A 17,408-nucleotide genomic window follows, 5' to 3' on the forward strand; every position below is an offset into this window, starting at 1 on the left:
TAATTTACGTAATTTATTTTCAATCTCAATTTAATTGCTTTTCTTGAAAAGATGTTTGGGACAAGGCCAACAATGGAGGGAGGAATGTCACCGGGTCGGGATCTGGAAACAATCAGCTCTGTATGGTTTTAAAGATGAAGCGCCAAGATCTTAAGGAACCTGAATTCCTGGTGAGCAATCAAGTTCTTTAATCGGCCCCCAGCAGGATGTCAACGGCTTAAAAGACAAAAAGAAAATCTATTTTAAAAGATAGATTTTATCTTTTTAGATTAATTTTAAAAAAGCGAACCCATCACAAACTTCCTGGTTTTTAAAGAATGGGCCTCTCCCACCGCAGAGCCCTCTCGCACCATGGGACAGCTCAGTGGCAGCGTCCTCCGGCCGCCCGTAACCGGTGCAGCGAGCTCGGAGTGCCGGGCTGGGATCTCGCGCCCTCCGGGGCAGCGGGCTCCATGAGCGCCGCGGGGCGGGGCGTGGGGCAGGACCTGCCGGCCGCTCCCTTCCCCACGGCGCTTAGGGAAGCAGCGAGCGCCTTTCATCCTGTCCCGGAGTCCTAGCCTGGCCGGAGCTACCTCCAGGGCGCCCGCTGCTGCGGTGGCAGGAAGTCCCCGGGAACTACAAATCGAGGCATGCTGGGAGCATTCTCCCGCTCCTCCCAGGAAATGTCCTTTGTCCAGCCCTACAGGAAGCCCCAGTGAGGAGTCAGCCGGGCAGCCAGCCAGCGAGCCAGCCAGCCAGCCAGCCAGCCAGCCAGCCAGCCAGCCAACCAACCATACAGCGGGCCAGCCAGCGGCCGCTGCAGCCGCCGCCGCCGCCGCCGCCGCCGCCGCCGCCGCACAAGGGCAGAGGCGCTGCGGTGCGGGGCTCGAGCCGGGGCGCTCGGTGCCCTAGCTCCTCGCCGCGCCAGCCGCCGCGCAGGTAGGAGCTTGGCTGTGGCTAGGCTCAACCGCCTCTCCGGGATGGGGCTGATCGGGACCAGACCCGACCGCTGCGGGGATGGGGTGTGTGTTCGAGTGCGGTGGCGGAACGGCTGGGCAAAGTTGTGCCTCGTAAAGTGGACCATTGTCCGCTCCCCTGGGGCGCAGGCCCCCGGGCTTAAGGGGTGCTCTCGCGCCCGCAAAGCCGGGGCTGAGCTCCCTCAGGGGTATGTGGCGAGGGGCGGGAAGGAGGAGGCTGAGACGTGAGGGAGGAGACAGCGATGCAAGAGGGAATAGGACCGTCCCGCCGACCACCGAAGGGGGCATCAGAGACCCTCGGAGAAGCCAAGCCCAGGGAGGAGCTTGGAAGGCAAGGAGAAGGTGAAGGGCTTTGTGTGCAGTTGTGGACCTTGACGGACTGCGCTCTCCTTGCCTTGTCTGTCCGTGTCCCCAGCCCCATTGGGGCTAAGGGAGGGTAGGGGGCTCCGAGAAGGGGCAGAAGAGAAGCGGCAGGTCATCTTGGGTACTAGTGAATGAAATGTGTGCCTCCCTTTTCCTCTCTTCTCCATTCTAGCCCACACAGATGAGCGGCTTTGGGGCTGCCATCAGACCGGGCAAATGACACAATAAGGACGAGTGGGTGGAGAGATGGACAGCAGCTCGCAGCCCAAGAGGGGTCGCCGTCTAGCCCCGGGAGGCATTCCAACCACAAATGTCCATGTCGGCAGGTGGTGGGGTGGTGGGCAAAGCTGGAACCTGCACCCTTCACGGGGATGCCGAGGCTCAGGATTGTGCATGGAGGCACGGGTGAGGCGCGTGTTGGGAGGAGTGGGTGAGTAAAAGGTTGAGGGGGAGCAGCGACACAGAGGCGCTGAGTGTTATGACCATGCATCGGAAATCGACTACCACTTCCTCTGGGACTTGCCACGATTTTCCTTTTTCCTAACCGCGCCCCCACCGCCCTGCCTCCCCTACAGCAGTGAATCACCCACCCCTTACTACATGAACCCTGGGCTGAATTGAAGTTGGTGATGTATCCCTCTCCTTGTAGCGGGCATGTTTGTCCTTAACCTGTAGGATGACACCAATACTCCGCATCCCCTACTGCCTTACCCTCCTCCCTCAAGACTGAGCATCTGGTAAATGCGGTCGGTCGGATAATGGCTAGCAAGTTAAATGTCTTTGAGGAGCTGCGGTGGATGAGTGGGCAACTTTGAACACAGTCCAAGTGTGACTGTTGTAACTGAACTCAGCACGCCTAAGGGGCCACACTCACTATCTCTCCTTTCTCCCCTTACCTGAGTTTTTGTTGATGTTCCCAACTGTTTACCTTCTTCTCTCAACAAGCCAACATGTGGATATTATTTAATGTGGAATATGTTTGAGGAGCCAAATGGACCTTTAAGAATGCCACCTATGTGGCCAGGCAGGAGTATGCAAGGCTCATGGTTGGAAGAATGATGCTGTAGGGCATGGAGAGAGCCCTGAGCCTGATATAAATGGCTTTCGAGGAGAAACAAAACATTTCTTCCCTGGCTTCTTTAGGAGAGATGAGGCATTTGAACTGAGATAAAGAATGGGATTGAGAAAACAACAACAACAACAACAACAACCCAGTTCTTTAGGATGAGGGCATGAGGATAATGAAGTGAAGGGAAGAGGCTCTGTGAATTCAGATGATTTCTAGTTAGAACATATTGGCTCTGTGTGTGTGTGTGTGTGTGTGTGTGTGTGTGTGTGTGTGTGTATGTTGGAAGTGGGGGTTGTTGTTAAGGGAAGGTTGATGTCAAAAGTTCAGCCATGCTCAACAGAGAATAAGATGGCATCCAATTGAACAAGATCATAAATGTGAAGTCAGGCTGCCCTTTACATTACACAAAGGAACACATAGATGGCCTTTCAGAACTACTGGGATAGAGGGGTAAATGGATGCTAGTCAGACAGAAGAACCAGCTGATGTGGCTGGATTGAAGTGGTAAATGATGACCTCACATCAGAGCATGACTAAGGCTCATGGAGTTGCATCACATTTCCTCTCCCTCCCCCACCAAAAACTCTTTGAATTTCCTCAGAATCTACATTTTTTCTTTTTTGCCTAATTACTAGTGTCCTGTGAAAGGAAGGAGAAAGGGTAAAGGTTGGTTGCAAGGATGATAAACTAAGGCAAGAAGGAGCTTGTCTGTTATGTAGAAAGAAAAAAATAGCTGTAGTGTCAGTAAGAGTTCTGGAGCTTGAACCTATGTCAGTAGCATATGGGCTTTTCTTTGTATCTAAGATCCTACTTCTTCTTTCTTTTCTTTCACCTGCCCCTTAACAGGTTTCTCAGTACCACACACTATGTAGAGTTAATATAATCAACAAAAGTAACTCCTTACTTTGGGATTTAAAATTCTTCACAATTCAGTGCCTACCTACCTCTGTCCTTCATTGGACCTGCCCACCCCAATTTACCTCCCCATCCTTGGAGCAAATAACTCCCCAATCCTTGAAGATGCAACAGACATTCTTGAACCTCTGTGACTGCCAGGTTGAACCCCATGCTTGCTGGACATCCCTGCACCTGTCGCTAATTATTTTTGGTACATATCCTGGCCCAGTTGATTAGCTCCCTTATAGAACTCTTGCCAACCTTTGCAGTCAAAATTAATCTTACCCCTTGGTAATTTGTATTATTTCAATGACATCTGCTTTAGGAGTTAATACCTAACAAGTGCTCAAAGGATGTTTGACTTGAAAACACGAATAAATCAAAGAATGAGTGAAAGGATGAAAAAAATCTTAATTCTCTTGCCTTTCCTTAGAAAAGGGGATGGAGCCTTTCTCATAGACCTGTGAGGATTCATTGCAATTGTGAAAATAAAGCATCTAGGACATGCCAGACTGAGGCTTTTCCTTTTGCTCCTGGATTGAGAGACCCTAAAAGTACCTATCATAGTGTCTAGTACAAAGACACTGACAAAAAGTTTGTTGAATAAATTCTTTGCCAGCCTACATTTTAAACTCTCAGGCAGAATATGGAGTGGATTAATCCCAAGCAAATAATCAACAATGTTTGTCATTATCCTAGACTGAAGAAGGTAACTGTTTCCATTCAATTATGAAAGTGCAAAGTGCTCATTACAAAAGCAGCACTACGAAGACTGTCCTGCTATTGGCAAGTAAGCCAGACATTTACCATGTCATTTTTATTTTTATAGCCCAAGCAATGTACCAGGATTAAAATGTAGCATATAGAAATAGACAACAAATCAGACTTTCAAACTTTCCCCAAAGACACTACAATTTAATAGTCCCTCAGTTAACTTGAACTGGGCAATTTTTCATGCTTCTTTTTATGTGATTACAATAATAGTCGCCACTTATGGAACATCTGTATATCGGCTACTAAACTAGGTGATTTACATGTTTATTCTGATAACTTATTTAATCTGATGACTTACATATTGTTATCTCTATTCTAAAAATGTGGAAACTAGGGCTTGGAGAGAAGGTAAGAAACTTGCCTGGAGTCCCAGATTCTGAACTGAGTGTAGATTGGAATTTAGGTCTGCTGACTGCCAAGCCTGTTCAGAATTTGCTTTCCATGGGAGAAAACGGACAGTTCTTTATTCCTTCTTCTCCTGAAGTCCTTCACTTCCCAGATTTCCTACCAGTCACATTGTTGTGCTTCTGAAATCATCCTAATGGATCTTATTCTGAGAAGTACTGTTTTTTTCATAGATTTGTTATTTTTATGTCCTCAAACTCTCATGACCATCAGTTGGAAAGGCCAGGTTCAGAACCCCTAATAAGACTTTTGGGTACCCCTAATAAGACCTTTGGAATTCTTTTCTTTTTTCTCCCAGCCTGTCTGAATTCCTCTTGCCAGGCCAAGTCTCACTTCTTTTGGGTAGCCTTTTTCAACTACACCAGGCCACCCTCAGCCTCTCCCCTAATCTCTTGCATTGTTTAAAATTCTGCAGTTCAGTGTTTTCTTAATGAAAGTAGACTTGAGTGGGTTCCGACATGTGACAGGGACTTTATGTCCAGAACACGACCTGGCGTATGGTAGACTTTCAGAAACTGAGTTAATGATGAATTGGTATTGACTAAAATGCAGAAATGGAGGCATGAAATATTATTTGCATGTTGATAGTTTGCTTATATTGTAGAAGAGGGATAGAAAGAGAGGATAATTATTTTCTTAGTTAATTTTCACCCTTTTTATGTAACTTCCAAAAGAGGAAAGTACCTTCTGGAAATATGCCAGAGCAGACCACTGTAAGCTGAGTTTTCTTAGCTTGACTAACATGGGCACTGAATGATTTATAGTGTTTAATAATTTGGGGTAGTGGGGTGGGGCATTGTTTAGTACCTTTCCCTTTGTTGTCATGCCAAATCTCTCAGATGTCATGCACATCTGAGAAAATCAGAGGGGCTTCACTGGCTGCACTTATTGGAGGAAAAGAAGGCTGGGGAGAGGAAGGAAGATAATTCATTCTGTTTTCATCAGAGCAGCAAGATTTGTGTGGGGCACAGATTTGGCATTCATTTCATCATGTATTGATAAGGGATGGTTGAAAGATCAGTAGTTTCTCCTCTTTGGGTGGAAGAGGGTTTCACCTATCACAAGATTGAACCCATTTATTTAGGTTGACTAAACGTTCTTTTTCTCTGACCTCAAGGGTGCACAGAATTTTGAAAGCCCTGGTATAAACACAGCGTGCTGTGGGTTGTTATAAGCACATTAGTCATGTTAAAGGAGAATAGGACAGTCCTTGGGATCACTGAATCTATTCAGCAAGTCATGTTTTGTGCATCCCTAGACCAGCAACAGTGTTCCAGCAGGTGTGTGGGAGGGTCACATGCGATACTTCAGGTTTTTCCTTCTGTGGAGGCTAAATTTGCTATGGGTAGTTAAAGGGAAAGGGCCTACTTTTATTCAGAGAGCTACTTCAGATATACATGGTCTTTGAGAAGTTTATCAGGATCTTACCATAATTATAAAAGAGGAATAAAGTTTCTGGGTTTTATTTGCTAAGAAACGTTTTGCTTTGGCTCATCACCTCAGAGCTATTTCATGTGCTTAGCACATCTTTGATGCTTGATGAAGTTTAGCAGGGCACTATAGGAAGACTTTTCCAGTTGTTGAACTTTTTTGTCCCCCATACCTGGGAACTTTTGTGAATTTCAAAGAATCACTTTATTTTTGTTTTGCTAGTTTTGAAAATAATCCTTCAGGCAGGTACTGACAATGATTTCTGATAATAGAAGGTGGTTTAGAAAGTAGAGGTGGTTTAGAAGGTGGTTTAGAAATAGAAGATAGAATAGAAAGTTCATTAGAATGTAATCTCTATAACAGAGAATCTAGAATAATGGGTAGTGCATGGTAAGGGTTTGATAAATATTTGTTGAATGAATATGTTATGTATTTTTAAAATTTCATTTAAATTTGTTCCTAAAATGATGGCACAAACCATTTTTTACAATGAGGTATGGGTAAGGTTGTATGCTTATAAATTATATAAGCTGGGGAAGATATCTTACATACATGTACATTATGTGTGTGTGTATATATATAAAATTTCAAAAATATTTTAGAGCAGGTTTAGGTTCACAGCAAAAATGAGAAAGTAGAGTTCCTGTCTGCCTCCTGTCCTCACACATGTACAGCCTCCCCCACTCTCAGCATCCTGCTCCAGAGTGATACATTTGGTACAACTTAGGAACCTATATTGATAATCATTATCACCCAAAATCCATAATTTACTTTAGGGTTCACTCTTGGTGTATATTCTATGGTTTTGACAAATGTATAATGACAGGTATCTACCATTGTAGTGTAGTACAGAATAATTTCACTGTCCTAGACACCTTCTGTCCTCCACTTATTTATCCCTCCCTTCCCCTAACCTTTGGCAACCACTGATCTTTTTACTGTCTCCGTAGTTTGCCTTTTACAGAATGTCATATGGTTGGAATCATACAATATGTGACCTTTTCATATTGGCTTCTATCATTTAGTAGTATACGTTTTAAGGTTTCTCCATGTTTTTTCACAGCTTGATAACTCTGTGGTGGTGTCGTGTTTTGGATTTTGACCATTCTAATAAGCGAAGTAGTGGCATCTTGTTTTAACTTGAAATTCTCAAATGACATTGATGTTTGTATTAGTTCGTTCTCATGCTCCTATGAAGAAATACCTAAAACAGGATAATTTATAAGGAAAAAAGGTTTAATTGACTCACAGTTCTGCATGGCTGGGGAGGCCTCGGGAAACTTACAATCATGGCAGAAGGTGAAGCAAATGTGTCCTTCTTCACGTGGCAGCAGAAGAGAGAAGTGCCGAGCAAAGGGGGACAAGCTCCTTATAAAATCATCAGATCTTCTGAGAACTCTCACTATCCTGAGAACAGCCTGAGGGTAACCGCCCCCATGATTCAATTACCTCCCACCTGGTCCCTTCCATGACACGTGGGGATTATGGGAACTGCAATTCAAGATGAGATTTGGGTGGGGATGCAGCCAAACCATATCAATGTTAAAAATCTTTTTATGTGCCTATTTCCCATCTGTATATTTTCTTTGGTGAGGTGTCTATTCAGATCTTTTGCCCATTTTTTAATTGGGTTGTTTTCTCATTGAGTTTTCAGAGTTCTTTCTATATCTTGGTTAACAGTCTTTTATCATATATATATTTTTTGCAAATATTTTCTCCCCACCTGTGACTCGTTTTCTTGGTGGGTTTTTTTTTTTTTTTTTTTGTATATGAGGTTTCTCCATTGTTTCTTTTTTCTTTTTTTTTTTGGGGGGGGGGGGTGGTGGTGTGCCAGATTTAATTTAACATAAAACTAGTTTAGTTTACTCCAGAACTGAGAAACCAAAATGTGAAGTTAACTTGAAGACACACTCCCCTTTTACCACCCACCCTTAAAACAATAAGTGTCAGTTGAATTTAACCAGACTGCAGCCATAACCTACACTAGTCTGGGGGGCAGTTGTCACAGGACATCCTTTGTTTCTGTTTCTCCACTTCCTAATACATGCTTGTGTTTATTGATTGAATTGGTGGTGTGGTAAGTATTCCTGGTCAACACTTCCTATATGGCATGTAATCTTTACTAACTTTCTTAAGGGCCTTCATTTGTTTCCCAGCCAAATTCTGGGCCTTTAGGAAAAGGGTTTTCTAGGCTGATGATTCTATGTAGGTGAGAAGAGAAATCGAGGAATCCATGCCTTTCTTGTTGTAGTAAGATTAAACAAAACGAAACGTGAAACCCTTGAAAACTGCCAAAGAATAAAACTTTAGTCTGAATAGCCACTCTTAATGTTAAATGCAAATCTCCCCGGTATTTGAATGCACTCCCTGCCCTGCCTCACCCAGCAACTTCTTTAGTTTTGTAATTACTTTGAAGGTTAAATGTTGGTCTTTCTTCATTCTTCATTTAATTTCTGTAACTGCTAGTCCTAGCTTTCCTTGGGTGGGACAGAAGCAGTTGTCCTGTCATGGGGGGACAGTCTAGTAGCATTCCCCACAGTGAACATAAACAGCCCTGTGCCACCTCTGTTTGCACAGCTGATCAAGGGTTAAACCCTTGGAGTGGAGGGAGGACCCACACAGGGCCATTTGATACAAACAAAGCATGCTGGCATTTGGGCCAAGAGATGCAGAATTCTTTTTTGAGAATGGTCTGCCTAACTTTTGAGGCTAATTGCCATTTCCTGTCATGGCTACCTATTTTTCAGGGTAATTAAGCATGCTTGGCTCCTGATGCTAACAGGTTATTGGATCCAGTTAGGAGAGTTAGGTTGTCTCTATGACTCTACCTTACCTGATGTGATTTTGCCGAATCACTAGATTTCCTAGTCTTTTTAGGTCTTCCTTTTGAGACTGAGGGGAAGAAATAATTACTACTGATTTTATCCATTTCAAGAACTATTTGAAGGTCCATGGTGTGAGGGAATTATCAAAGTGAATAAAGTGTTTGTTCCCATAAGGAACTTACAGTTGGGAGGTGGTAGGAGAAAAAGGAGAGCCAAAAATAAGATATGAATTATTGTGAGTATGATTCTATTTTAAAAACTAATATTAGGCAGAATAAGATAAGAAAAAGTATCTTAAGTCATACAAAGTGAAAAAATAATGATAATAATACTATCTGAGCACTTAATATCCCTATAAGGTAGGTTCAGTTGTTCTCTCCATTTTATAGATGAAGAAAACTAAGGCTAAAAGAGGCTGAACAATTTGCTTAAGGCTAACAGCTAGACACAGGTTGTATGGCTCCAGAATCTTGTTTGGTTTTTGGTTTTTTTGAGACAGGATCTCGCTCTGTCACCCAGGCTGAAGTCCAGTGGTGTGAATACCTTCTGGGCACAAACAATCCTCCCACTTCAGCCCTCCAAGTAGCTGGGATTACACTTGTATGCCACCAATTCTGGCTAATTTTTTTTTTTTTTTTTTTTTTTTTTTTTGTAGAGACGGGGTTTTGCCCTGTTGCCCAGGCTGATCTTGTACTCCTGAGTTTAAGGATCCACTGGCTACGGCCCCCAAAAGTGCTGGGATTACACGCATGAGCCACCGTGCCTGGCAAGAATCTGAACTTTTTTTTTTTTTTTTTTTTTTTTTTTTTTTTGAGACGGAGTCTCGCTGTGTCGCCCACGCTGGAGTGCAGTGGCGCGATCTCTGCTCACTGCAAGCTCCACCTCCCGGGTTTACGCCATTCTCCCGCCTCAGCCTCCAAGTAGCTGGGACTACAGGCGCCCGCCACCTCGCCCGGCTAGTTTTTTGTATTTTTGGTAGAGACGGGGTTTCACCATGTTAGCCAGGATGGTCTCGATCTTCTGACCTCGTGATCCACCCGCCTCGGCCTCCCAAAGTGCTGGGATTACAGGCTTGAGCCACCGCGCCCGGCCAAGAATCTGAACTTTTAACCATTACAGGTGCCACTCCCTCCAGAAAAGGACAGACTGTAACCCATGCTTTGAGGAGGAAAAGCATCTGAGGAAGGGAAAACCGGGTGCCATCTGGGGGATTTACAGCAACCCTTTTGGGCTGGGGTTAGGGGACAGAGGTTAAGATGAGGTAAGAGAGCCTTGGGCTAGATTGTTAACGACTTCGAGTCTGCGCTTATATGACAAAGTCACTTAGGGGTTTCTGAGCAGAATAATAAAGTGACAATTAGGTTTTAAGATTGATGCAGTACTGACACGTAGGTGCATGTAACTAGTAAGAGTATGTACTGCAGTGATAGTGGCAACTGAAAAAAGAGAAAAGTAAAAAGAACATGGCGACTGATTTGATTGAAAGGGGTGAGGGACGGGTCAAAGTTGAGTCCAGGGTTTTGAGCTTCTGAGTAAGAACAAAGACGGCTTTAACAGAAATGGACACTGCCAGGAGGAGCTGATTTGTAGCAAAGATTCAAGAAAAGAACTAATACTTGTTTTTAAACCTGACTTGGGCCAGATACATTACAAATGGAAATTCACTGAGTCTTTATAGCATCCTTTCAAGGTAGCTTGTTTTCCCCTATTGTGGAGATGATTAAACTAAGACTCAAAGAGGTGAAATAACTGTCCTGGGCACACCATGTGTCAGTGACAGACTTCTACTTGAATCCATGCTGGTGACTCCTTTGCATGTGATTTTCCTGTTTCTGCTGCCTCCTGTCCCTTATCACATGGGACGTGCGGGACAGCACCTCAGGACTGGAAGGGACGTTCAGGCTCCTCAGCTGTAATGCTTGGGGCATCATGAGAAATGTGGATCTGGAGTGCAGGTCAGGGGTTGGGTGAGAGATTCAAATTTGTGAGGTCTTTGGATAGAAGAGCTGTATAAAGCTACAGGAAGAGGCCAAACAGTTGAGGGAGAGGGAGAAGAAAATGTAAAAAAAACCCTTGAAGGCTGACCTATTTTAGGAGTTAAGAGGAGACAGGGTGGTCAGCGAAGTATGAGGAGGACTAGGACAGTGCAATACTGTGGGTGCTAAGCAAAGAGAATTTCCAAGGAGAGTGTCTCAACAAGATTTCCGCGGCCATTTATTGAACTCCTATTACATGCCAAGCACTTTACAGTGTTGATGGTGAGATCAAAGGAGAAGAGACCACTGAATTTGGAAGGTAGAAATAATATAGCTGATAATTGATGTGGGTCTGGATCACTAACTAAATGTTAGCAATTAACATTGTCTGCTGAGGTTGTCCCATCTGGAAGCCCAAGTTCACTGGGAAACTGTGAGAGTGTCGTGGTGACGTTAAGTTTTTAACTGGGGCTCACTAATACTTATTCCTCCGTTCCCCAATAGCCTGTAAGATTCATTTGGCAAAAAAAATGGCATTGCAGGAGAAAATATAATATAGTTTGATAATTGGTTTTAGTGATTTAAAAATGATACTGCAGAATGAAGCAGTCTCCCCTTTTAATGAGTTTCATAGTTTGAATAGAAAAATGTCTTTAAAGAGTTTTTTAAACGGTATAACCAGTACTTTGGAGGCTTCATGGTCTTCACCTCTCCTTTCTCTCTCTTTCCTCTCTCTCTCTGTCTCTCTCTTTCTCTCTCTCACACATACACACACACACAGATGATGATTTTTTTCAAATACTATACAAAGGACTCAGTATTATTCAGTGTTTACTCTAACATTCCATTAAGTCAATGCTAATTCAAACAACTGCTTTTTTTTCAAGCCAACAAGATGTTTTTCTCTAGTAAAAACAGCAGAGAATCCAAAACCTGTTAAGTCAGAGATCATTTCTGAGGATCATATGAAGTTAAGTTTGAAGAACATTTTCTATGTTTTTTCTAGAGAAAAAATAATTGAAACTACAAAAGGAAAAAAATTATCAGGAGTCTGGAAGAAAACAGGAAAAATGAAGTCAGTGAAATGCTGTCACTAAAGCCAGAGCACTAAACTCATGAATATGACAGAGCGGGTTGGGAGAATCTGGTGCAAGGGAGATTGTACCTAAAAGGAATCCAGTAATCTGAAGGGTGGCCCCATCCTCTACCAACTTGACACCTTTGTGAATTCAAGTTGTAAGATTTGCTCATTATCTGTGGATACATTCTCTACAGCAAAATGTACTTGGAGTGGTGCTTTCCCTGCCACCAGGCACACATCTATATAACTTCCCGTATGGGGACTACAAAGCTGTTAAAGCACAGGGTGGAGCTGAGAATCTGTATTTGTAGTAATGGGTCCCATAGGATGAACTGAGTCCTTGATCTCATGGTGCAGTTAAATGTGAACTAGGCCTCCCTATGTTGCAGTTTTGTGTAACTCCCAGAATGCCCTTCTTTATCCGAGTATTTGCATGTTATTCTTTGCAGGCAAGATGACTTTGCTAACACTTTGAAGATTTGTTAGGAATGAGTTGTGACTTTGTCCAGATTTTAATTCTTTTTCCTTTGAGAGGAGAAGGATTAACTAACAAAGCATTTTGTGTACTGGCTAGGTTATGGCTTGATTAATGTGATTTTACTCACTGCCCAAGTAAGCAGCTGACAGGAGCCATAAACCTGGGGTCAAGCTTATAAATTAGATACATCCAAGAGAGGCAGGGTGTTACAGTCTTGAGGAACAACTTCCCTCCCTCTTAGTGCACCTGTCACATAACCTGAGTGACTAGGAAGTGAAAAGCCGGTGAACTAATGATGCTGGGAGACCTAAATCGCAAGTGTTAATTAGCCAAGCACCATAGGTTATGTTGGATTGAGTAGCAAGGGGGGATTGGAACAAAGGTTAATATGCCAGTGATTTAGGCTCGTGTCTGCCCTTAACTGGTGTGTTCATGGGGAATTTACTTAACCTTTCTTGGTTTCCATTGCCTGACTCATCTGTAAAATAGGGTGTTAGGTGAGGTCACCAAACTGGATCAGGCAGGTTACATTTGCTGGGTCCCTCACTCTCCATATGTGTTTGAAATTTACTGCTATTTTTGTCTGCGCTACTGCCTGCTTTTGGACTTACTGCCGTTATCTTCTCTTCTCCACCAGCACACCAAAAGATCTTGTGGCGTATAGTGGTGAAATTGCTCTTCTCCCCCTTACCCAAAACCACTCTGGATGATTTTTGAATTGTTTTGATAAGGATATGTATCATGAGTTCTTTGTAATAGTGGTTTATAACAGGATTTTTGTTTCTGTTCCATGGATCCTTTCAGAGTCCAAGAAAAAGCTTTGGGCCTTCTCATCAGGAGAAAGTGCCTACAGACACATTTCCATAAGGCTGCAGGGAGTTCACGGATTCTGAAGGTTCTCAGACTAAGAACTGGTGCTCAAGAAAAATACCGTTATTCTGTTTGCAAGTTTGTATAGTACTGTTGCTCTCTTTGGGAAGTGCTAGGAACTAAAGGTAAGGAACCCAGACTGAACCTGATGAATGACTTAGTAACGTGATGTTCCAGTTATGAATGAGTCCCAGACACACAAGCCTCCTTCTTGAGACAGATGCATCACTTCCTGTAGGAAAGCTGTGTCCTGTGACTGGGTGTGTGCATCCTAGATTTACTGTGCACCATTGGCTGAAACAGAAAATACCTGTGAGCTTTCAGTTCTCATGTAAAGTAGGAGCATAATATCTTCTAGTTGCTCTCTGTACTGTGGTATGAAGCAATTTAACTGGCATCCTCAGAGTTTCTCTGACCATTGTCTGAGGACATATCTAAATTTAAAAGTTCTCAGTTTGAGCTAGTAAAGTAATTCTGTTCCTCTCAGAGTTCATCTCGTGGAGATCATATTTTCATAAATCACTACTGTGTTATCTTCCTTTTCATCTATGCACACTCTTCCATTTTTCATCCCCTTAGAAGGTGATTCCAGGGAGGACCAATTATTGATGTACTTAACCTACTGGACACTCACATCCTTTCATTAGTTTGTCTGTGCTGGGGATAAAGCATTCCCCTCATAGAACTGTCACAACTAGGACCCCTAATCCAGTTTATTCCTTCTTGGTTTGGAGTGTAGAGTTGCTGCATTAATGGTGGAAATAAACAAGTTCTGGTGGGCAGGATCCTTTTTTCGTTGTTTGGAAATATAAAAGTAGATGAAAATGGAAACAGAATCTGATTCTATTTTGAACATAACAGCTATTCCTTTATCTCATTTTAAAAAAGAGCAAAAAGCATCAAACTTAAGTTTCTATTAGTATCTTTGCTCCATTGCCCCTTCTCCCAGTTCCCATGAGCTCTATTCAGTATTAAGCCTCGTAACCACTCTTGTTTTGGCATGATTTATAAAAGCAGGCTACTCCTTTTATGGAAATCACTGATATTTTATTATGTTCTGGCCATAACTTAAATGAACATAAATAACCCAAAATTTCCGAACAAATATAATTATTCATTTTAAAACTTTTTATTAGTAAGTTTTCTAGTAAATATATAAAAGTAGATAGAGTAGTGTAATAAGCCTACATATACCACCACCCAGCTTCAACGGTGGTCAATATATGACCAATATTGCTTAATCTGTACCCCAGCCCATTCCCCTTTGCCCAGGAATTATGGTGAAGCAAATTCTAGACATACCATTTCACTTGCAAATATTTCATTATATATCTCTTAAATATATAAGAACTCTTTGTACACTTAATCTCAGTACCAACACCTGACAAAATGAAGTTTCTTGATATCAAATATCTAATTAATATTCACAGTTCCTCAGTTATCTTATAATTTGTTTCTGTAATTTGTAAGTTTGAGTTGGCATTCAGATAAGGTCAGTATATTGGGGTTGGTTGATTTGTTTATGTTTTTTGACCTACAGTTCTCTCTACTTTCCCCTTTCTTTGCCATTTTTGTCACTGTTGCATTGTTATTGAAGAAAGTGGATCATGTGTGTTACATTCCTATGATCTGGTTTTTGCTGATAATCTGTAATTTTTAAGGAAATAAGAGTAACAGGTATGTAATTATTTAAAACATGTTTTTAAGTGTATGCAAAGTTTTACTTCATGCCGAAAACGAGCTGTGGAGGTTAACAGGTAGGCAGGAAAATTCAGGCATCAGGTGACTTCTTTACGTTTTTATTCCTGTTTTTTCTTTTTGGAAGATATCTTGGCAGATTATAAGGAGAGGTGTCACTTACCCACTGCTGAAATGCGCTGGGCTGGAACACGCCAGCCATTCTTCATCAACAACACCAAACAGTTATTTTGGGCAAAGAATTGGAAGAGCAGTTTTTTTTGTTGTTATTGAATCTACAGTGGGAAGCTGGGGTGATTGAATGTATGCCTCAAGTCCTTTGGCCCCAACACCCCTCTCTCCTTATTTGCTATGATAAGCATTCTCTTGAGGGCTATTCATTACAGTGGAAATATGATCGCAAAATCATCTGGGTTGGAAAAGACTTCCTGAGGTCACCTGGCCCCATCTGGCAACATTAATATGGGATTCCAGCATCAACTTTCCCAGAACAAGGCTGTTTGTTAACAACTCCCATATCTCACATAAACCCCTGGTGCAGTCTTAGCCTGTTTTCTCTTTTGTCCTTCAGTGAAATACATGATTAAATTGCATGTCTTTCTGCTGTAGGAGTGTTACACAACTAGGACCCCAATCCAGACAATACATACATGTGGCTGTGCAGATCTTTAAGATTAATCTTGATTTTTTCCTGCTGTCCTCTATAGCACATATACCCTGAGACTCTATTCAACTATCTGTATGTAATAATGGTTTTCATGAAAAATGTTTATATGGGTAAATTTTGAAATATGATGCAATTACGGCAGACTACCCTTTTTTTTTTTTTTTTTTTTTGAGACGGAGTCTCGCTCTGTCGCCCAGGCTGGAGTGCTGTGGCCGGATCTCAGCTCACTGCAAGCTCTGCCTCCCGGGTTTACGCCATTCTCCTGCCTCAGCCTCCGAGTAGCTGGGATTACAGGCACCCGCCACCTCACCCGGCTAGTTTTTTGTATTTTTTAGTAGAGACGGGGTTTCACCGGGTTAGCCAGGATGGTCTCCATCTCCTGACCTAGTGATCCACCCGTCTCGGCCTCCCAAAGTGCTGGGATTACAGGCTTGAGCCACCGCGCCCGGCCGCAGACTACACTTTTAAGCTACAATATGTATGACGGTTTTATGTGTCAGTTTGGTTGGGCCACGGAATGCCAAGATTTGTGGTCAAACATTATTTCGGGTGTTTTTGTGAGGATGTTTTTTAGATGAGGATAACATATAAATCAGTGGACTTTGAGTCGATTCCCCACCATAATGTGGGTGGGCCTCATCCAATCAGTTGAAAGCCTGAATAGAACAAACAGACTGGTCTTCAGAGGAATTTTCTGCTGCTCTCCTGGGTTTCCAGCCTGTCAGCCCACCCTGCAGATTTTGGACTTGCCAGACCGCGTAATGGCTTGAGCCAGTTCTTTATGATAAATCAATCTCTCTCTCTCTCTATATATATATATATACACACACACACACACACACATATACACACATACACACATGCACACACACATCCTGTTGGTTCTCTTTCTCAGGAGGACCCTGATTAATCAGTGTGCAAAAAAAAAAAAAAAAAAAAAAGGGCAAGTATATGTCCTCGATTTATCTGGCTCTTTTTTGAAGATGTGTTTTATATTAAAGAGATGCAAAGATCATTGGAGACACCATCAGCAACATTGAGAGTCTGGCCACAACTCTTCTAGTAAAACCTGACTTTCAGTCACTTTCCCTTTTTAGCCTTAGTTTCATCTCTGTAAAAGAAGGTTGAATGAAGGGATTTCCAAGGTCTGTGATTTGCTGAAATGCAAACATGGAACATTTGAGCCAGCTGCTGAGAAAGTGTCTAGAGATAATAAGTCTGAGGGCTGCCCAAAGTTTCTCTTACGAAATAAAACAGCTGAGGGTGTAAAACAGTAGTGGTGGTGGAGCACAGGGAATAAAAAACCATGAACAGAAGGATTTCCTGTATATAAGGAAAATATACAGGAAAATGGATCACCCTGATTTATGTCGCAGAAGATTCTAATCAGTTAAATGTAAAACATGGACAGTAAATGCCAACAGGAAAACCTTTAGCTTTTGTGACTTCTCAGCTGAGGGCAGAGAGTCTAACTCTGAGGGCTCTTAGGATCTGTGTCTGCACTGTACTAATTCTTATTTTGTGCAGGAGGAATAGGGTGGTGGTGGAGGATTGGCATTTATGATAAGCTGAGGCCCTCAAGCCAAACTGAGGGGCCCTAACCCAACCCATGGACAGGAAATGCCTGACCCCAAGGGCATTTGTGCTATTCCTGATCACAGAGATCGGAAGGAGCCTCAGACTGGTGCTGACCCGTGGGGATGCAGGTTGATTTCTCTGTTGCCTTGGTTTTGAGCCTTCTTTTTCCAACTTGGGCTTCCTTCTCCAGGGAAAAAAGCAGTAACCACAAGGCAGAAACCATATTATTTTAGCTCCTCTTGTCTGGAGAGTGGGCAACACTTAGGTGCAGTAATCTTTTGGCTGTCCCTGTCTGGAATTAATGTTCACCCTCATGCAGCAGTCTGCCACGTGGGTGGCT

The 17,408-nt window shown here is 42.8% G+C and overlaps 1 protein-coding gene across 4 annotated transcripts in view; it reads left to right on the plus strand.

Annotated features, from left to right (window-relative positions):
• The first annotated feature begins 602 nt into the window (after positions 1-602).
• Positions 603-17,408, plus strand: part of LOC105479069 (zinc finger protein 697) — a 49,108-nt gene continuing 32,302 nt past the window's right edge. The window contains exon 1 of one of the 4 annotated variants that reach the window (XM_011736873.3): positions 603-918. Coding sequence is in view for 3 of the 4 variants with exons in the window: in XM_071086846.1 (XP_070942947.1) it covers positions 1,630-1,724 (95 nt within the window). In the remaining variant the exon portion in view is untranslated. The other 3 variants (XM_011736872.2, XM_071086846.1, XM_011736871.2) reach the window with 3 other exon arrangements.

This window comes from Macaca nemestrina, chromosome 1, assembly GCF_043159975.1.
Source record: "Macaca nemestrina isolate mMacNem1 chromosome 1, mMacNem.hap1, whole genome shotgun sequence".
In the NCBI taxonomy this organism is placed as follows: domain Eukaryota; kingdom Metazoa; phylum Chordata; class Mammalia; order Primates; family Cercopithecidae; genus Macaca; species Macaca nemestrina.